Source organism: Strix uralensis, chromosome 37 (genome assembly GCF_047716275.1).
Source record: "Strix uralensis isolate ZFMK-TIS-50842 chromosome 37, bStrUra1, whole genome shotgun sequence".
NCBI classification, from domain to species: Eukaryota; Metazoa; Chordata; class Aves; order Strigiformes; family Strigidae; genus Strix; species Strix uralensis.
The window spans coordinates 1,771,501-1,793,367 of NC_134008.1; the positions used below are offsets into that span (position 1 = coordinate 1,771,501).

A 21,867-nucleotide genomic window follows, 5' to 3' on the forward strand; every position below is an offset into this window, starting at 1 on the left:
TGAGGCCCCAGTGCTGCAGGGGACTGTGCTTCCTCATAGGCATCAGTGGCAGAAACACCAGCCATGGCCAAAGTCAGGGAGAGGTTGACTTTGTTGGGGGCTTTCAGCTTTTCTACAACCCTCTGTCATTTCCACAACCGGCTGTGATATTGCCTCAGCTGTGCCTGTTTCCCTACAGGGTGTACTCAGCCACCCAGCTGTCTCACCTTGCTCTCACATGAGCATCTTCCTTCTTTTACTGATACTTGCCATAGTCCCTTGTTATCCCTTTAAAAGGAAGCCTTGATCTGATCCAGACTCCTTCTGGGTGGTGAATTTCACCATAGCACTACCCTTGGAGTGATTTTTTTTTTTTTTCTTTTTGTCCAGTCTGGGCATCCCCAGCTGCACTTTATGGCATTATTTCTTTCTCATCCTGTATCTTACTACTATTCTTACTAAAGAAAAGCTCCATCATCTCTGAAATAACCCTCCAGGCACTCTGTGTCAACTCCTATACCACCTGAGCCTCCTCACCACTGGGCCAAAGAACTCCAGGTCCATCAGCCACCCCACACGGCTCATGGGCACTAGGTCCCAAACCCCACCTTGGCAGACCTTCACCCAACACTCTCTAGGTCTCCCCTACTTCTCCAAAATGGGGAGCCACACCCTCTGACACACCCATGTGTGTGGGGCCACACCAGTGCTGAGTGGAGGGGTGTAAGGGACTGTGTTGGACTGGTTTGTCTCAACATTGCTGCTGCACAACTACCATTTCCTGACCTCAGCATCCTGTTGCCGTGGAGGAATACGCTCTGAAGGAGACTAATTGTCCCCAAAGAAACCACTATGACTGCCCAAAGCTCGAGTACCATCCTTGGCAGTGCCTACCAAGCTGCACTTGCACGCAATCTGGGTGGAGAGGAAACCAGGGTGAGGAAGATGTGTGGAGGCTGAAGACGTCGCAGGTCGACCCCTCCCGCCGGCACAACAACCATGAACACCTGTGCATGTGCGCATGGAAGAACACGGGGTGGCACGTATGACAATGAGCTCCATGGAAATGGGCGGAGTCTTTGGAGAAATTGTGTGGACTGGGGCAATAAAAGGACTGCGTACTCCTCTCTTGGGATCCTTGATCTTGATAATCTTGATCTTCTTCTTCCTTCATCCGCTCAGAGCTGGAACTTTGGTGGAGCTTGGAGCACCATCACCTGCACCGAGACCAAGCCAACGGGACATCGCTGGATTCGTGGTGGTGGTAATTAATCTTGCTGCATCTCTACCGTTTGCTTGCTTAGGGATTCTGACTTTTCCTTTCTTTTTCTCTCTGTCCTATCATTATTATCAGTTGTTACGGAAAATGAAGTTCACAAGGTTGTACGGCATCTGACCTCATTTGAGTCTTAATCTCGCTCTTGGGAGAACCCTCCCCGATATCGGATCGGGACATTTTAAATTGGCATCACGGACAGAATCCTTAGAGACGAGAGTGCTGTACTACCTTGCCTTGTTGGATGCAATCCTCTCAAGATGAAATAGCCCCCTTTGTGTTACACTAAGGTGTGACCTCCTGAGAGTGAACAGGGAAAACTTGCATACCAAGGTGTGGCCCTCTCAGGATGAAAACCCTTTTGCATTGCTTTTGTGTTAGATTCAGGTCTGGCCTCCTGGGAGAGAAAAGGGGAAACTTGCATCCCAAGGTGTGGCCCTCTCAGGACGATAATCCCCTTTGCATTAGGAAAAGGAAAAAGAATGGTCGCCCTGAAGGCAGCCAATGTTTGTGATGATGTGCCCTCAGAGGCTGAAGGAATAGATAAACTATATGATCTTTTGGAAGCGTACTGATCTCGCCCCTCACTCCAGGGAGAAGACTGGGCGAAAAACCACTGGTTTCAACCACAGAGTGTAGTGGATAGGATAAGGGTATTGCAGAAGGAAGCTAAGGTTCAGAGGGGGAAAGGAAAAGCTGTAATTTGTGCAGTGTTAGGAGCGAGTCTGGCAGCTGCAGTGGAAGAGAGAAAGCGGAAGTCTTGTCAAGCCGATACTGTAATAGACTCCCTGCAGAGGGTCACACAGACCCTGCAGGAACAACTGAAGGAAACCAAAGAATTGCTAGAGGAGGAAAGGAACCAAAATGTAATATTAAAGGAGAAGTTGAAGGAGTAACTTTTGAGGGAGGCGGATATGCTGGCAGAGGTAGAAGTGAAGCTTTCGGAGAAGGGGATACGGCAAATCTATCCCCAAGGAGATTTGCAAAAGGCAAAAGAAACCATAGAAAGCCTCCCCCATATGTATCCGCTGATTAAAACAGAGTATGTGTATGAGGACGATAGCGATAACCGTCCTCAGGTTATCACCAAAGAAGTCCCATTTACAGCAACTGAATTAGCAAAGCTGAGAAAAGATTTTGCAAGGACTGCAAAAGAATTGGAGACAGAGTATGTGTGGAGAGTGTCTTTGTCAGTAGGGGATGGAATTTTGTTGTCAGAGAAAGAAGCAGAAGGATATTGGGGCCCAGGGTGTTTCTAACTACCAGCGACCGCTGAGCCTCATGGCATTGACTCAGAGAGCTGCGTACTGGGCCAGAGGGCTGAACCCCTTGGAGAGGGGAGATCCCCTTGCCATAACAGGTAGGGTGGATCAGTTAGTGGAAAGTGTGCAGAAGGCAGCCTGTCTGCAGATGATGTATGATGAGGAGCTCAAGCCCAACCAGGGCTCCCTGATGATGATGCCTGATACAGCGACTTCCCGACTCCCTGAAACCCATTGACATTCAATTACAAGGGAAGATTCAAAACACCCCCAATGGAGAAAGAATGATGGCTGCTCTGGAGGGGATAGTGACCCCTGACAATCGACAACCAGGGAGAAAAGTATGGACATGGGGAGAAGTAGCCCAGGAATTGATTCATTTTGGGAGAAAATATGGCCCCAGTGGTGGATCGTCCCAAAGAACCGAAACCAGGGTCGTACGGGCTGCAGAGCGAGTTAGTGGGCAACAATCATCCATGAGGAAGGCCAAGGCTTGGAGTCACCCCGAGGTCACAGTTCTGGGAGAGAGAGGACCCTAACTCGACAGGGACTGTGGCAGCTGTGGCTTCAGAAAGGCATTCCCTGGCACTTGATGGATGGACTCCCGACTCAAAAATTACAACAACTTGTGCAGAAATGGTCAGGACAAAGGGTCACTTTCAGACCAACCCCTAATGCTCCACCCTTGACAGACCTTGAGGAGGAGCCAACTGGGGAAAAGAAGGTGGCGGGAAACTAGACCCTTCACCCCCCGAAGATGAGGGGGGGAAGCGGAGGATGAATGTTTGTAAGACAATTCACCTGCAACACAAAAGGGGATTTACTAATTACTGTTGCTGTAGGACCAAGGAAAAGACTGGTAACATTCCTGATTGATACTGGGGCACAGATTACTGCGCTAATGCGGACTGAAGCAGAACAATTTGGAATCTCGATTCCATCTAGAAATCTAATTGTCTTAAATGCCTTGGGAAAAACAGAGTCAGTGCCTATGACTCCAGTGACACTACGGTTACCAGGAGAGGAAAACCCTGTCAATACCATGGTGGCCATAGGATCTTTCCAGATGAAACTTCGAGGTATAGATGTTTTGAAGAGTAGACAGTGGCATGTGTTGTGGATGAAAGTATTGACACAGTAATGATTTAGTAAGAAATCTAGATTTATTAATAACTAACAACAATTTATCATTACAAAATAATTCAGAAATGTTGAAAGAAAGAAAAGCGACTTATTTAGAGATTCTAAAATGACAGGATTCACACTAACTTACTTAAAAGTACCTTAATTTATACATATATACATGCGCATACACAAAACATACAAACACACACACAGAGACAAAAGTATTTGGATCAAGTAGAATGAAGTACGTACCCACACACCAATAAACAGAGAAAGAACGGGTGAAAGAGAAGCTAGCTCAAAGGAAAATTTCCCTCTCGAGTTTAGAGCAAATACTCCCAATGCCTCGGCATTCCTCAACGGGCAATAATTGAGACTTGAGCGGGTGGACTTCGCCCTGGCCTTCCGTCAGCTCTGGCAGCAGACGACACCTTAAGGGTTTTGGTACCTGAGAGGCTCCCAGCTCAGGGGAGATGCTGGTCACCGGCCGCTGCGATCCAGGAAAGCTCAAAGGGTCTCCCTTGTGGTCACAATTTATAGGGTCCAAGATAATTGACTTTTGTCAGAGACCTTCTGGTGCCTTCCAGCAGTTGCACAAGAACTTGATGAATGTGCAACTCTGTTATTGTTCCCATTTGATCACATCACAGGCACAGGTGTGCCAGGCCATTAGGAGATGATGGGCTGTTATAACTGTTTCCAAGCAATCGGGAGGGTCAGGAGCCACGCTCGTTAAGGGGGCGCCTTAACGTTAGCAGTCCTTATCTCCACAGATGGGTGTATAGCTCGGGGGATGTGGGTGGAATCACACCTAGCACCAAGCAGCCCAACAAGGAGGGGCAGGGAGGGGTAAGAATTGCACCACCACAGCATGACACCCAGGGAAACTCATGGTCTTTTGGTGTTCCCCAGATCAGGCAACAGGCCGAAACATCCAGCACAGAGGTGCGTCTATTGCAAGTGACACCTACCCTACCTCCCTCCAAATTGACAAATGTTAAACCCTACCCATTGCCTCTAGGAGCAAGAGAGCGAATTATACCAGTTCTGGAGGATTTGAAAAAAACAGGGGTTGTAGTTTCCACTCACTCCCCCTTCAGCTCTCCAGCATGGCCGGTCCAAAAACCAAACTGCAAATGGAGATTGACAATAGATTACAGGAGACTCAATGCCAATAGAGGTCCACTCACATCTGCCGTACCAAACATTGCTGAATTGATAGCCACCATTCAGGAACAATCCCACTCTGTCATGGCAACAATTGATGTCAAAGATATGTTTTTTATGGTCCCTTTACAACCTGAAGACCAGGATCGCTTTGCCTTCACCTGGGAGGGACAACAGTACACCTTTACACAACTCCCTCAAGGATACAAGCACTCCCCCATGCTAGCTCACCATGCTCTAGTGCAAGAGCTGGAAAAAATCCCCAGAAAAGCAGAGGTGAAGATCTATCAATATATAGATGATGTACTCATAGGAGGGAGTCAGGTAGAAGAAGTTAGAGAAACTCAGAAGGACATCACCCATCTAGAAAGTATAGGGTTGACAATTCCACCTGAGAAAATACAGACCCCTTCAAGTGAGGTAAAAGTTTTAGGAATCTGGTGGAAGGGAGGCATGACGTGTATCCCACCAGATACTCTTTCCTCTCTCGATCAGATCAAGATGCCAGAGTCGAAGAAAGACTTACAGCATGCACTAGGGTTGCTTGTGTTTTGGAGGGAACACATTCCTGACTTTTCAATTATTGCTAGACCCTTGTAAGACTTATTGAAAAAAAGAGCTCAGTGGGAGTGGACTCAAGTCCATGACGAGGCTTTACACCTGTTGGTGTTTGAAGCGACTGCCTACCAAGCCCTGGGTCCAATTCACCCAACAGATCCAGTTCAAATTGAATGGGGTTTTGCCAAGACTGGACTGTTCATCCATTTGTGGCAAAAGGGTCCAGAGGGTCCTGTTAGGCCCATTGGTTTTTATTCTCGTAGGTTTAAAGATGCTGAAAAAAGGTATACAACTTGGGAAAAAGCTGAACAAACCATCCTGCACCAACCTATAGTGCTCAGAGGCCCATTTAAAGTGATCAAAGCAGTTTTGACAGGAACTCCACCCACTGACGGGGTGGCCCAGAGACCCTCTGTTTGAAAATGGTATGCACAAATAGAACACTATTGTGAAATCTTTTCTGTATCTGAAGGAGCCACGAACGTGTTAAATATACAAGATGAGGTAGACCCGGATAGGGAAACACCCGAGCTTTTGTCTGTAATACAAGTATCTCCTCCGTTTTCTGGACAATTGCAAAATGTCTGGTTTACAGATGCCTCGTCAAAGCGAGAGGGAAAAATTTGGAAATACCGAGCTGTGGCACTTCAGGTAGACACCAAGGAACAGATCATTACCGAAGGAGAAGGTAGCGCACCAGTGGGAGAACTAGTTGCTGTGTGGAGCGTTTTCCAACACGAGGCTCAATCTGCTTCTTCTGTCTATATCTATACTGACCCTTATGCTGTGTTTAAAGGTTGCACTGAATGGCTTCCATTCTGGGAACAAAATGGATGGGAGGTCAATAGAATACCTGTATGGCAAAAGGAAAAATGGCAGGATATCCTTACCATTGCCAGGCAAGGGAAATCTGCAGTAGCATGGGTAGCATCTCATCAGCAGGATGATACCCCAGTGAGCCAATGGAATGCCGAAGTGGATGAACTCGCCCGGCTGGCTCCCCTACAAAGCACGCAGATAGCAGAAAATTGGGAACGTCTGTTAGAATGGCTACATGTAAAGCGGAAACATTCAGGAGTTAAGGACCTCTATTGTGAGGCACAAGCCCGAGGGTGGCCAGTTACCAGGGAGGAATGTAAAACTTGTATATCTTCCTGTGAACAATGTCGCGTCCTTTGGACAGACACCCTCTGGAGAGTGACCCCCTGCACTTAAGAGAGGGAAAAGGCCTATGGGAGGCCTGGCAGATTGATTATATTGGTCCCTTTCAAAAATCAGAAGGAAAATACTATATACTGGTAGGTGTGGAGATAGTATCTGGACTAGTGCAAGCTAAAGCATGTGCTAAAGCAACAGGAGAAAACACAATAAAAGCACTGAAAGAATGGTTTGGGATTTTCCCCAAGCCACAGTCAATCCAATCAGATAACGGCTCACATCTCACAGCCAAAGTGGTCCAGGAGTGGGCAGCCCAGGAGGGAATTTCGTGGGTGTTTCATACTCCGTATTACCCACAAGCAAATGGAATTGTGGAAAGAACAAATGGTCTATTAAAACGCTTCCTCAAACCGCATAAGCCAGGATGGGCTGAGCGAGTGTGGGATGCAATGACCAGCGTCAACAGTCGCTGGGGAGTAAATGGATGCCCAAAGATCACAGCATTCTGTCCAAAACCTCCAACAATTATGCCAGCCCCTCATGGTCCTGATCACCCTAACAATCCATCTCATTTTCCAGGACAACCTGTCTTCGTTGAACTTCCCACAGTGGGCAAAGTGCCCCTGGTGTTGGACACACCCTTTAACAAATACACCTGGAAGGCAAAAGACGCTGTGGAAAAACTCATAGGATTCACACTAGATGGATCGTTCCCTCTTTCTAACCCGAGAAGCGAATTTGATTTTTGTTTCATTTTCAGGAGGAAGCAAGCGACACAGACACACCCACAGAAGGAATGAAGCAGATGCAGACTTTAGTGTAAATTGGTTAGGATGTGTATGTTAATTTTTGCTATATTATTTTGGGGATCTACCTATAAAACTGCAGGGAAGCCAATTCCCCCACCTTTACCCAACCATATAACCCCCTTGAGGATAATGAATTTGTATTGTTAGCAAAAACTGTAAGTCAAACCTTTAATCTAAGTCACTGTTGGGTTTGTGGAGGACCTCTAGGATTATCAAGCTGGCCGTGGGTTTCTATACCACTTTTCCCATCACAGATTGTAAGCAACTACAGCGACATTGCAAATACTACCTGGGATGATAGTGGAACATGGCCAGTTCAGTTTCCTAATAAGGGTAAATTTTGCTTGAATTGTACTCAGAAAGGAGGACTTGATGTGGGGGAAAGTAAGTGTCAATGGACACTTACACATAAATTGATTAACAAAGATAGAGGTATTTATATATGGTTGTGGCTTAATGAACAAGGATGCAGCAGGGGGTTCAAAGAGGTTTGGTCAAACAAAAATGAAACCGAATATGCCAAATTACAGGGAAACAACTTTTATAATCAAACTTGTGAATGGAAAAACGATACTGGGTCCTGGTATTGTACCATCCGGATAAATAATCACCTGAATGAGGTCTTCAGCCCTTTGGGAAGTGAAAACACAACTTATTTTCAAACCCCAAGGACTGCAGATGGACCATTTGCCAAAGTCACCAAAGCCAAAAAGGGCCATTATTGGATATGTGGACGTACTGCCTACAAACAATTACCAGCGAATTGGTCAGGGATTTGCTATATAGGGATTATCCGACCTCTGTTTTTCCTTCTTCCAGAGGCGAATGGTCCTCAATTGGGAATAAGACTATATGATAAGCTAGGAAAAAAAAGGATTGTCTGCAACAAGCAATCTGTTGAGTTTGAAATAGGTGGAACTCAAAAGTGGGGGGAAAATGAGTGGCCCCCTGAAAGAATTATTGAGCATTATGGGCCTGCCACTTGGAATCCCAATGAACCGATATCAGGGGCAAGAGAACCAATTTATAATTTGAACCATATAATTCGACTACAAGCAGTCTTAGAAATTATTACTAATAAAACTGCTAATGCTATAGACCTTTTAACCCAACAATCTCAACAGATGCGCACTGCAATCCTTCAATATCGCATGGTTTTAGACTACCTACTAGCTGAAGAGGGAGGAGTATGTGGAAAACTAAATGTCTCTAACTGTTGTTTGGAAATAGCAGATGTAGGTGAAATAGTCCTTCAACTGACCACAGACGTTAGGAAACTAGCTCGTGTCCCTGTTCAAACATGGAACGGCTGGAGTGGTGATTTATGGTCTTAGTTACCCAGAGCACCATGGGTAAAGCAGCTTCTATTTTATCTAATATGTGCATTTGCCGCCTTGATAGTTTTACCATGTATTACTCCTTGCTTTGTTCAGTTAATCCAATGTGTTGTTTCTAACATGCAATTTATATCTACTGTCTCACCTGATGGTGTAAAGCAAATTCGTATCATTCGCCAACCAAAGCCTGTCGCTGTATCAATCATTTAAGCCTTATAGATGTTTCTAGGCCTAAACAGCACATGCGCTCTGGGTTGGGGGCGTCCATTTTGGCGGATCCCCGACTCAGGCCAGTCAGACCACCTTCAGCTCCACAGTCTGCGACAGCAACCAGAATGTATACCCTTTTAATACTGAATTTTGTGGCTGTTACTTTGTTAGCTCTTGCTATATTTTCTCTTGCGGTATGTATGTGTTCGTCCTGTAAGTCTCCATGTAAACCGTCTTGTAGTTGTACCTGTTCCTGTAAACAACCACCTCCTTCCCCTCCCCGTTCCCAAAGACCGAGAGCACATTCCTTGGCCCGGTCTGAGACACATCTTGTTTAACTTTGTTTAGTTAAAAAACTATTAGTTGATAGTGTTACTGTTACCTTTTCATATGATGGTTTAGAACATTGTTAACATTGTTACAGATAGTGTTGTTTATTTACCTTTGTTTAAATTTGGAAAAGAAATTTCTAGGCCAAAATGATGCATGTGCTTTAGGATAAGGGGGCATGAAAAGGGATTTTCCCGCCACACATGCTAACCCCAACTCCAGCAGACTGCGTGGACTGCCAGGGCCTCAGACATTTTGTGGTATTTTGTTAAGAATCACAGGAATATGTTAGTAATAATTTTAATTTACTTTATAGCCTTAGCCTTGATAGTTATTCTCTTATTTGTTCTTATAATACATCTTTTTTGTCCCTGTGAATGTCAGTCATGTGAACAGCCGTCATGTTCTTTTGTTGATTCATCGGAGCCTTAAAATTGGTTTGTAAGATGTTTTGGTTTTATAAAGTTAGTTAGTTTTAAGCATGATATATCTGTTAAAGAATGTTATCGGTTATATGTTTGTTAGTTAAAATTGCTTATATTTGTTAAGGATACTTTTAAGGACATGTTTATAGAAAGAAAATTTGCTAGAAATTTTGTTTGTTATTGTATTTTGCGCTTTTTCTAGTCTCTCTCTCTGTACTGTTATCTTTAACGCCACCACGAAGACAGCAATGTTGAGCCATGGGGTGGTGAAACAAACTGTGTTAGACTTTGCTTGTCTCAACACTACTGTTTCGTGAGAACCACTTCCTGGCCTCAGCATTCTGTGGCTCTAAAGGAGTATGCTTTGGAGGAGACGCAGAGTCCCAGACAAAACCACGACATCCACTCAAGGCTAGAACAACGACAGCCTTGGCAGTGCCTGCCAATTATACCTGCGCATGAGCTGGGTGAAGAGGAAGCCGGGATGAGGAAGGCTGGGTGAAGAGGAAGTTGGGGCAAGGGACATGCAAAGGCTGAGGGGACCGCAGGTCGACCCCCCCCCCCCACCAGCACGTCCACCATGAATACCTGGGCATGCGCGCAGGGAGGACCACGGGGCAGCACATATTACAACGAGCTCCGTGGAAATGGGCAGACTCTTTGGAGAAATCGTCGGGACTGAGACAATAAAAGGACTGCGTACTCCTCCCTCGGGGCGCACCTTCTTTGACACCTGCTACTTGGAGCTGGGACTTCAGCAGAGCTTGGAGCTTGGAGCACCATCACCTGCACCGAGCCCGAGCCAACGGAACATCGCTGGATTCCTGGTGGTGGTGGTAATTAGCTGCATATCTACCGTTTTCTTGCTTAGGGATTCTGACTTTCCCTTCCTCTTCCTCTCTGTCCTATCGCTATTACTAATTGTTATAGAAAATAAAGTTCACAAGGTTATACAGCATCTGACCTCGTTTGTGTCTTAATCTCGCTCTTGAGATCGTTTAAGAACACGCCCCGATATTGGATCGGGACAGCAGGGCTGTTGCTGAATGGGGAGGGTGATTTAACAGTAGCAGACACAGGTGGGGCTGGGGGACTCAATGCCATCCTTGCCTGAGTCTTTATTGAAAAGGTCTCCAGGCCTCAGTGCTCAGGGAAAGGGCTAAACGAGCGGGAGAACACATTCTGGCAGGAAGCTCAGGAAATGCAGCAAGGACAAGTGCCAGTGTGTGACCCTGCAGGACACCCCCTGGCAATGGCACAGGCTGGGGGCTGCCTGCCTGGGAGAAGCTCTGTGGGAAAGGTCTTAGTGGGTTGGGAAGGAGGCAGCCATGTGCCCTGGCAGCAAGGGAGGCCAACTGCCCCCAGGGCTTGATGGCCAGGAGTGCGGCCAGGAGATCAAGAGAGGGCATTGTCCAGGTCATTGCGTCCAGATTTCAGATCCCCAGTACAGGAATGATGTTGGCAAACTGGAAGTGGTTTGGTCAATGGCCCCCAAGATAGGCCGGGCCTGGAACACTTTGCCTATGAGGAGAGGCTGAGGGAGCTGGTCTTGTTCAGCCTGGAGAAGGGAGGGCTGAGGGGGACCTCAGTGCAGCCTGGCAACACTTACAAGGAGGCCATAAAGAACAGAGAACTAGGGTCTGCACCATGGTGCATGTTCAGAGGATATAAGATAAGTGTTGGGTGAAACAGGGGATTTTCAATGTGGGGATAAGGAAAAGACTTTTCACCCATGTCAGGGCTAATTCTTATCCAGGTGGCAATGAGCCCTTCCATCCCCTCCGTCTGTCATGGTTAGTCAGGTCACAATAACCGAGGTACCCCCAGAATCAGAACCCATGTGGGCCTCTTCCATCGGCTTCACCCCCTCCCCTCCCCAAGGATGCAATTTCTGTTGGGTGGGTTCTCTGATGTACTGGATGACCTCACAATACCTGCTGGCCAGCATGTCTCCTGAGGGCCAGGCAGGCTGCTGCAGTGGAAGTGACCTCATAACCATCTCCATTCCAGCCAGCTCCCCTTGGCCTGCCTGTCCCCTTCCACTCCCTCCTTGTCTTGTCTCTGCTGGGATGAGCAGTTTTGTGATGAACGTCTTGCCACCAATTTGCTGGGGCCAGCTGCTGGCCAATCAGGCTCCTGTAACAGTCATGGCCTCACAATCAACATCACAATTTGTGGTGCCTTTGCCCGTGTCTTCCCATCCACTCCCTTGACTCCTCATCGCTGCTGGACCCCACGTTCAACAGCCAAACCCAGCCCCTTCACTGGCCTTTTCCTCTCCCCTGCCCCACCGGTTGGCAGAGCCAGGGTGGGACGTGTCGCGTTCAGGCTTTGCAGTGCTCATGCAGAATTATTGCAACAAAGTCGGTGCTGAGATCAGACTCAGTGCTGTGGAGCAGACCCCAGCAAGAAATAACAGCGTTCAACAGTAGATTTGCAGTGGTGGCAACCATGTTGGTTTTGCAAGGGGGGTTCTGTCCATTTACTCAAAGGATCTGCTACTACCAAGATGCACTTGGTGTTTCAAGCTGTCACTGGCAGAGGTCCCACAAAATCAATCTGCAGTTGTGGCCATGGGCCTCCACTCTGTTGGTGCTGGGCTGGGGTTTTTACTCCAGTGTAATCTGCACTGGTCACGGCACAAGACAGACAGCTCCTACCCCAGAGGTCTACATCTTTCTTCATGTTAGGCCAGCACTCACTGTCCTTCAGTCTGCTCAGAGTGTTTGCCTCAGCTCATGGATGAGCTTGATGAGATTCTCCTTGAATATTCTGAGGCACAATCCAATGCTTATTGCGTTCGGCATCTACAGCATAAGAAATATTCCCTTCCCTTACTATGTGGATTGACCTGGTGGGTCTTTTCTTCTGACTCCCTTGAATTTCCCTGGTTGGATGGTAACATTTTCCCAAATAGGGTCAAGGTGGTGGGCTCTGTCACAGCCACTTGAAGTCACTTCTTCTGCAGTTGTTCATCTTGTGATCATCATACATGACCCGAGAGTGTTCATGGATGCTCCTCTGCCTGCTAATAATAGGGCCAAGCTTCTTGGGTTCCCAATGGCCTCTTCAGCTGTGGGTCATCCCCAAGAATCTGCTGGCAAGGGTACCAGGATCCATGGTGCTAGCCCACAGTAACCTGGGCCTTCCCAGTAGAACCTATGGATATTGACCAAGACTTATTCTGAGTTCCGAGATTGCAGGGAATGCTTTGCATTTATTGTCACTTACGTTAGTGACTATATGCTGCTCATGCCAGAGATTAAGCTGCTGTTCCAGCTTTCATAGAATCACAGAATCATCTAGGTTGGAAAGGACCTTGAAGATCATCTAGTCCAACTGTTAACCTAGCACTGACTGTTCCCAACTACACCATATCCCTAAGCGCTTTCTTGAGTTTTTTTGAACTCATTTTCTAAACCCTTTAGTTCTGTTTCTCCATCTTGTACGTGTTCACTGTCCACGTTCACCTATTTAATTTGTAACCAGTGCTTAAGTCTGTAGATGCAAAAAATTTCCTCACTTTGGATTAAAACTGGTCTCTTAATTTGGGAAAATCTTCAGCATTGTATCCCATTATATTCTTCCAAACAAGTTTCTCAGCAAGCCAGAACCAACTCTCCTGAAGTCCTCCTCTTTGCCTTGTTCCCTTCTTTCAGGAGCCTCAACTCTACTTTCTCACCCCTGACTCTTACATCCCTGACCAGTTCTTCCTTCTTTCTAAGTATGATTTCCTACAGGACACCTCCCCTCACTGGCTCCTCAGTCACCCTTGTCTGGAAGATGCTTTCAGTGAACTCCAAAAACCTCCTGGTTGTCTTTAACTTTGCTATGTTTTCACATTCAGCAAATATTGGGATAAATCAGCTCTGCAACGAGCAATAGGGCTTTTTTCGCTTTCATGAGAAAGGCTTCATCTGCTTTCTTGTTGTCATCACGGGATCCCTAGGAAACATCCACCCACCACAGTGTTGCCCGTGACCCTTCAGCTCTCAGCTGACTCATCATCCATCCCCAGGCAGAGCTCCACACATTCCTGCTGCTCTCTCCCATAAAAGGCAACTTCCCTTCCATTTCCAGCCCCATGGCTTTATCAGTACCAGACCCTCAGGACCCCACAGCTTCTCCAGGACAGGGGATCTGTAGTGCTCTGCAACTCCTCATGCTGTTCTCTTGTGAGAGACACCCTAGTGAAGATGAGCCAGCTGCATGGAATCATGAAAGCTGACCAAATGGAGCTTAAGTCTGTGGGAACCTTGCAAAATTCTGGGATTCAGTAAATGGACGTCACTTGAAGTTTTACAAGTAAAAGCAGCCAATTCTGCACTGGTGGGAGGTAGGGGGCAAATAGCCCCATACATCAGGACAGTCTGGGACCTGACCAGCTGAGCAGTGACTCTGAGCAGAAGGGCCTGGGCACTACGAGGGATGCCCTAAGAGCCAGGAGAGGATGGACACGATGAACAAGGGCAGCTGCCTACGGGGCTGCATTCGGAGGAGCGTGTGACACCCAGACAACCTGAGTTACCATCCCCCTCCACTCAGCACTGGTGTGGCCCCACACACTTGGGTGTGTCCCAGGCTGTGGCATCCTATTTTGGAAAAGTAGGGGGGACCTGGCGAGTGTTGAGAGAAGGTCTGTTAAGGTGGGGCTTGGGATCTAGTGGAGGGACCTGGAGTTCTTTGGCCCAGTGGTGTGGAGGATGCAGGCACTATAGGAGTAGCCTAAGAGTGACTGAGAGGTGATTTCAGAGATGATGGATCATAGAGCATGAGAAAGAACTAACTCCACAAAATGCAGCTGGAGAGGCACAGACTGGAGACAGAGAAATGTCACTCGAAGGGCAGTGCTGTCGTGTAACAAGTCACCCAGAGGGAGACTGGAGCATCCCCAGGCTTTGTGTTTCCAGGAGCAGCCAGGGAGGATGGAGAGATCTCAGTAAAGGAAGGGAGATGCTCAGGTGAGAGGAAGCTGCAGTAGCCAAGTGGATGTCTCCAGCCTGCAGAGAAAGAGGTGCAGGTGTGGGACATGGTGGGACAGCCTGTGGTGGGGACAATAGAGGGATGAGGAAAATCCCCCAGCAGAGATGAGCTCTTTCTGCCCTTGGCTCTGGCTGTTGTCTCTGCCAAGGATGCTGATGAGGAAGCACCTTTCCCTTACAGCGCTGGGTCTGATGGTCTCCCCTTCCCCACCCGAGAGCCTGGGAAGCTGTTGGACCATAGTCCTGCCCTTGGCATTGCCCATCCCCACATCACACTGCCCCAGGAAGAGCCCTAAGCAATGTGTGAGGGACAGGATCTCTCTTCCCAGGGGCTGGGGGTCGGGCCTTGAGCTTTTGGCTTAATGTAACACATCCAGCTTTATTTAGCATCTGTTCCACCTTGACACAGCCTTTGTCATCACTGCCTGGAGTTTTCTGCTCTAACCAACCCCTGGGGAGGGTTTGTCACTAATGGTCCTCACTGGGACCCATTAACACTTGAAGTAACTTTGTAGTTTGCATCTGAGTTTGACTTATTGACAGGCATCTTCATCATCCTATCACTATCTGAGGTTCATGGACTCAGCACCAAACCAACCCGAGGGTCATTAAAACGCATTGGGCTCGTCCTCTGCTGCGGAGCTGGACAAGGCTCCTGGGATGGAGGGAGCTCATGGCTAGTGGCCAGCGCTGCAGAGAGACAGCTCTGCCCAGGAGCAGCTCCTCTGCAAACTGCAACAGAGAGGGGAAAGGCAGACAGGAGGGGGAGGATGGTGAGAGCTCACTGGAGGAGAAATCTTCACAGGGATTGACAGTAAGTCTCTGGGTGCAGGGCAATGCAGCTGCAAGTCGTGGAGGGATCTGGTGAAGCCGGCACAGCTGCCAGGAATCTCCCTCCTGTCTAGAGGAGGAGGACATGCTCCAGAGCAGGGCTTCCCTGCTGCACTGTCAGAGGGACAGGCCATGGCGGCTGCCTTCTCCCGGGGACGGCTGCAGGGGTGTGCAGCCGCGGGTGCAGCCAGGGGTTCCCAGGGCTGTCCTTCAGAGCAGGGTCCCTGCAGCCCAGGGGCTGTGTGCTGGGGCAGGGACTCTGCCACCTGCCAGGGTCAGCACTTAGCCTGCCCCGGGAGCTCCCCATGGCGCTATGGGGAGAAGTTGTGGGGGGAAGGAGAGACCCTCGGCAGGGCAGCGTGTATGAGAAAGTAAGAGCGCATGGCTTGCAGATAGCCTCAGTGTCACCTTCACAGACTCATCAGGGTTGGTCTGATGTTCCCATCAGAGCTTGAAGACAGAGAGATACCCCTGCGCAGGGCCATCCTGCCAGGAGGGGTCTGCAGGGCAGAGCTGAGCACACAGCAGGTGGGATGGGGGCTGTGAGCACTGACAGGGAGGAGATTTGGAGAAAAACAGCTCCCACAGACAGCTACAGGGAGAAGAGGGTCCAGTCACCCCTCTGCATCACTCTCTGCTCAGATGCAGGGGGAAACAGAGAACAATTTGGAGAAATGGACTTTGGAACCACACACTTCCAAACTCAAAAATGTCCTATTTCTTCTTTGTGTACGTTGTTAGTGAGATCATACTATGGTGGAGAGAGGTATAAAAAGCAAAGCGCAATTGTGTAGTGACCAGCAGGTCACTCACGGGCAGACCATCTCTCCTGACTCTGCATGAGGGCACGGGGAACCCTTTTGTCCCTCAGTCCTACCCAGTTTCAGGCTGAGAGTGGTGCAAGAGATGTTGTCTTCTGCCCCTTCAGAGAAAGTGCCCTCCCTCAGCAGCAGAAATATGATCTCATAAAAAGTGGTTGAATGAAGTTCCCCCAAAGAAAGAGAAGTAATTTGGGGGGCAGTTTTTGGGAAATACCATCAAATTGACTCAAACAAATCTGCCCTAACTTGTCAATGTCCTCTCCTTTTTCAACAGTGGCACACGCCCAGAGTGAAGAAATGTCCAACGCAAGCTCCATCACTGAGTTCCTCCTCTTGGCATTCGCAGACACACGGGAGCTGCAGCTCTTGCACTTCTGGCTTTTCCTGGGCATCTACCTGGCTGCCCTCCTGGGCAACGGCTTCATCACCACCACCATCGCCTGTGACCACCACCTGCACACCCCCATGTACTTCTTCCTCCTCAACCTCTCCCTCCTCGACCTGGGCTCCATCTCCACCTCTCTTCCCAAAGCCATGCACAATTCCCTCTGGGACAAAAGGGACATTTCCTACTATGGATGTGCCACACAGGTCTTTTTCTTTCTCTTCTTGATGGTGGGGGAGTGTTTTCTTCTCACTGTCATGTCCTACGACCGCTACATTGCCATCTGCAAACCGCTGCATTACGGGACCTTCCTGGGCAGCAGAGCTTGTGTCCACATGGCAGCAACTGCCTGGGGCAGTGGGTTTCTCTATGCTGTGCTACACACAGCAAACACATTTTCACTACCACTCTGCCATGGCAACATCTTGCACCATTTTTTCTGTGAAATCCCCCAGATCCTCAAGCTCTCCTGCTTACAGTCCTACCTCAGGGAAGTTGGGCTTATTGTGGTTAGTGCCTGTTTACTTTTTGGATGTTTTGTTTTCATTGTGGTGTCCTATGTGCAGATCTTCAGGGCCGTGCTGAGATTCCCCTCTGAGGAAGGACGGCACAAAGCCTTTTCCACGTGCCTCCCTCACCTGGCCGTGGTCTCCCTCTTTATTAGCACTGGTGTGTTTGCCTACCTGAAACCACCTTCTGTGTCCTCCCCATATCTGGACCTGGTGGTTGCAGTCCTGTACTCAGTGGTAACTCCAACACTGAACCCCCTCATCTACAGCATGAGGAACCAGGAGCTCAAGGATTCCCTGAGGAGATTGAGTGGTTGTTTTTTAACAGTCATAGACTGTCAAACTTCCTCTGCAAACAACTCCCAGTTTATGTCATGACAGCCCAAACATGTCTTTCCTTCTTTATATAATTATTCTCTTTTTGGCAATGATGTGGTCTACAAAGAAATTCCATTATTAATTCCCTCATACTTCAGAATCCACCCATCTTTTGTGACTCAGGGACTTTGTCTACAGGAGGAGCCAGGCGCTCTCTTTCTTTAAGCACAATAAATGCTCCCACAAATTCTTTGTCTTACATCCATCCTTACCAGGGCACGAATGAATGGGGAATAAAACATCATTATGGCTGCACCAGCTGATGGGTCTTGTGCTGGTCTGAGTAGAGGGGATGGATGGCACAGAGGGGCTGCAGACCCCTCAGGATCTGCTGGAGAGGAGAGCAGGGGACACAGGGTGCCACTGACATCCTTCTCCTTGCACCGTGGGTGCCTCCCATCTCTGGGACTGACCACTCTCTGCTCCCGAGGAGCTGCTGTGCCCTTCTGAGGGGCTGAGACTGTGGGGTGAGTACCCAGAGCACCCTGCAGTGGACACTGTCATGGGACCATCCCAGACTGGGCTGTACTGGGGAGAGAGTTGGAGAGGAGGCCAGAGAGGTGGGAGAGCTTGAAGGGAGCTGGGCTGGGATGGAATGTACCGATGAGAGAAAACCATCACTATATAACTCACAATGTGTGACCACGCAGGGTGAGGACTCACACCAGGGCATTTGTGGTGCAGAGCCAGGGCTTGTGGAAGGGATCGAAGACATGCAGGTACAGAAGAGGATGGTCTGTGCCCTTGGTGTCATGGACAGACCAGGAAGGTGGCCCAGGGATTTCATCACCCCCCAGCCTCTCTCACTGGCCATTTCCAGCACTGGCTGCTCACTCCAGGTTTATGGGGGAGTCTTTCTATGAGATCATCTCCATCCCCCTGCTGGTCTTATTGCCTGGATGGGGGGAACGGCCAGTCCTCCCTGGCCTCTCTCCTGGCCCAGACCCCAGCAGACCCAGGAGCAAAGCTGTCTGCAAAGACCAGCATGGGACACGGATGGGTGTGGGCAGGGGTCGGATGCTGGGGGAGGGTCCAAAGCAGCATGGACATGGGGAGAAGGGGCAGTGAAGACTGTCTAAGGGATTGAGCTGGGGAATCTTTCAACGATCACAAATCAAATTCAGGGTGTAATTGGGAAAATCCAGCATGGATTTATCAAGGGCAAATCATGCCAATTTAACCTGATTGCCTTCTTCTAATGAATAACATCTTCTGTCAGCATGAGGAGAGCAGTGGATGTTGTTTACCTGGACATCAGCAAAGGCTGTTTCCTACAGCATTCTCCTGGACAAACAGCAAGATACAGATTGGAGACACGGTCTGCGAGATGGGTAGGATACTGGCTAACAGGCTGCACTCAGAGGGTGGTGATCAATGCTCTTTACTCAGGCTGGAAACCTGTAACAAGTTGGATTCCCCAGGAAATGATATTGGGCCCAACACTGTTCAACATCTTCCTTAATTATCTGGAGGACAGAGTTGAAATCACCCTCACAAGGTTTGCTGATGACAGCACAGAGGGTGGTGAGGTGGGCACGTCAGAAGGCAGAGCCGCCTCACAGAGAGACCTGGACAGGCTGGAAGAATGGGCCAGCAAGAACAAGATGAAGGTTAACAAAGGGGTTTAGCCTGAAGTTTAGCAAAGTCCTGCCCCTGGGTGGGAATAACGAAAGAGCCCAATACAGGCCAGGATCTGTGTGGCTGGAAGCAGCCTTGCTGAAAGGGACCTGTTCTTGGGGGACAGCAAGCTGAAGATGAGCCAGCAGTGCAACGCTGCAGCAACAACAGCCAACAGGCTCCTGGGCTGCATCCGCAGGGGCGTTACTAGCAGGCACAGGGACTGGATCATCCCAATCTACTCAGCGCTTGTCAGGCTCCACCTGGAGTAATGTGTCCAGCTCTGGTCCCCACAATTAATGAAAGACTCAGATGAACTGGAGCTAGTCCAAAGGAGTGAGAACAGTCATTCACTGGAAGAAAGTCCCCATAGATGTAGTGGTGTCTCCATCATAGAAGGTTTTAAAGAAGCAGTTGGACAGTGTGCTAGACAATCTCATGTAGGCTCCTTTTCCCACAAAAGCTTGGACTAGATGACCTGTTGAGGTCCCTTGACCTGAGCTCATCTATGAGTCTAGGAGTGTCTGAATAGCTCCATGAATTAATAGTGTTAAACTGCTCAGGCTCCAGGAGAGTCCCCTGTGCTGCCCCGCCATGCCCCAGTATGTCCCACTGCCCTCCAGGTAGGGTACGATCCCGTCACGACTGTGCCATCCTCCCCATCATCCAACTGGTGTTTTACCCATCTCTTTGGCGACCCATCCAGACTGACTTGGGTACAAGAATATTGAGGGAGACCATGTCCAAAGTCTTGCTGAAGTTGAAGTACATGACACCCACTGTTCTTCCCTCGTGCACAAAAGCAGTTACTTCATCAAGAAGGCAATCAGGTTGGTGAGGCATGATTTACCCTTGGGAAGTCCCTGCTGAATGCATTTGGACACTTTCCTCTCTTTTAGGTGCCCAGAAATTTCACCCAAGCGGACTGTTATACCATACACTTAATTTCTCTGTTCTTTCATATGTTTGCAACTGTCCATGATACAAAGACCATTTCTAAAGTCACCTTTTCAGATGCTGACTATCTTAGGAAACACACTTTCCGTGATTCTGTTTTTCTCCTCCCCATACTCTTTGTTCATTCAGATACCACTCACCTATCCAGTTGCTGCTTTGACACCAGGGAGTTAAAACTTTGCCTGGTTTTCAATAGTCTAATTGCCTCCTTAGCCAACTCTTTGATTGTGTTTATATCTATCTTTTCCAATCTAGCTACCTAAAACATTTCTGATAAGATTATCCCTTGTCAAAAGGCAAACTCATTAGAGACACTTGTAGTTACCATATGATTCTGGAATTAGTTTTACTGCTGATGAAACTTTAGCTTGCTTTACTTTTCTTAGCTTGTAATTAGGAAAAAGAATCTGTGCCTGTGTGCAACCAGTTCTCTAAGGAAAGCAGGTGGGAGCTGGTGCAAAGGAGCTGTAACCTCCAGCTGCAGAATGCAGTGGAGAAGTCTGATGTAAGGAAAAGTCCCAGGAGGACAATGAGAGAAATGGTGGAGTTGGGTAGGTGTGGGGGAAGGTTGTCCATTCTGTGTCAGACCTCAAGGAACTGCTTTTCCACCTGTCCAGACGTCCTTAGGAGAGACCCTGGATCAGTATCTATTGGAGAATGCTGCCATCACCTCTTCTCTACACTGAAAATTAATAAAATACACCCTTGAAAAGTCAATATAATTTTTATTTGAAACTCTTTGAAATACTCATCCATAACTACACTAGGAAACTGCTCCAATTATCTGTACAAGTCTTGAAGACTTGAAGAAAACTACAGGAAGAGACATGGCTCCTTAGGGCTTGCTTTATTTTAATGAGCCCATTGTGTATTTGGTGCTGAGTCCTTGACCCTCAGGTACTGAGAGGAGATTGCACAAACCTCTCAAAGACTCCATGTAAAAAGCAAAACCCAAAGTACCTTGAAGTACTTAACAAGTCCCACTGAGGACCATAACCAGCAAAGCATCCCAAGGGACTCGTTAATACAGATAATTGGAAGCCATGATTGCAGGTAGGCAAAGGTAAGTGCAGGCAGCTCAGATGCTGAGAAAACCCGGGGTTTTGTTTGATGAAGCAGAAAGGCCAAGCCCTGACCCCCAGCCCCTGGGAAGGCAGATCGTGTCCTTCACACATTGCTCAGGGCTCTTCAGGGGGATCGTGGGATAAGTGGGGTGGGTGATGCTGAGTGAAGGACAATGGTATGACAGTCCCCAGCCTTATGGGGGTGTGCAAGGGGGCAATGAGGCCCCCCCAGGGCCTTCGGACAACATGTCCCCTCATAGGCCTTGGTGACAGAGACAATTGCTGTACCCAAGGGGACAAAGGCTTGGGTTCTCTTGGTGACTCCCAGCCTTGCCAGCGCCCTTTGCCATCTCCACCACAGGTTGTCCTACGCTGTCCCACAGCTGCTTCTGTTTCCCCGCAGGCTGCAGACACTCACCTCATTTCCTCACCTTGCTCTGCCCCTGGCATTTCCACACCTTCACTGACGTCTGGCCACACTCACACTCTGTTCCTTGAATCACAGAGACATGGACTGATCTCATCTGCCTTCTGGAGGACTTCTTGTGCAACAGCATGACCCTTGGGGTGACATTTCTTCCTCCTCATGCCCAGTCTACACCTTCTAAGCTGCACTGTGTGACAATGTTTCTCTCTCCTGCTGTTTCCTACAACCCTTCAAGCAGGGAACCCAACTTCTCAGCCTTC

At 48.5% G+C, this 21,867-nt stretch overlaps 1 protein-coding gene and 1 long non-coding RNA gene across 2 annotated transcripts in view; both read left to right on the plus strand.

Annotated features, from left to right (window-relative positions):
* LOC141937094 (uncharacterized) overlaps window positions 1–21,867 on the plus strand; it is a 786,032-nt gene that overhangs the window by 653,911 nt on the left and 110,254 nt on the right. The window lies entirely within an intron of this gene.
* Window positions 16,568–18,610, plus strand: LOC141937079 (olfactory receptor 14A16-like). Its single transcript, XM_074854481.1, has 2 exons — window positions 16,568–17,477; window positions 18,486–18,610. The coding sequence occupies exons 1-2, from the start codon at window positions 16,568–16,570 to the stop codon at window positions 18,608–18,610; spliced, it is 1,035 nt and encodes a 344-aa protein (XP_074710582.1).

What these genes read in the sequence shown, in the direction of transcription:
- LOC141937079 (XM_074854481.1), top strand. Translation starts at nt 16,568, where the DNA reads ATGTCCAACGCAAGCTCCATCACTGAGTTCCTCCTCTTGGCATTCGCA. An exon ending in TTCCCTGAGGAGATTGAGTG is followed by an intron (nt 17,478 to 18,485) that starts GTTGTTTTTTAA and finishes CTCCTGGCCCAG; the next exon opens with ACCCCAGCAGACCCAGGAGC.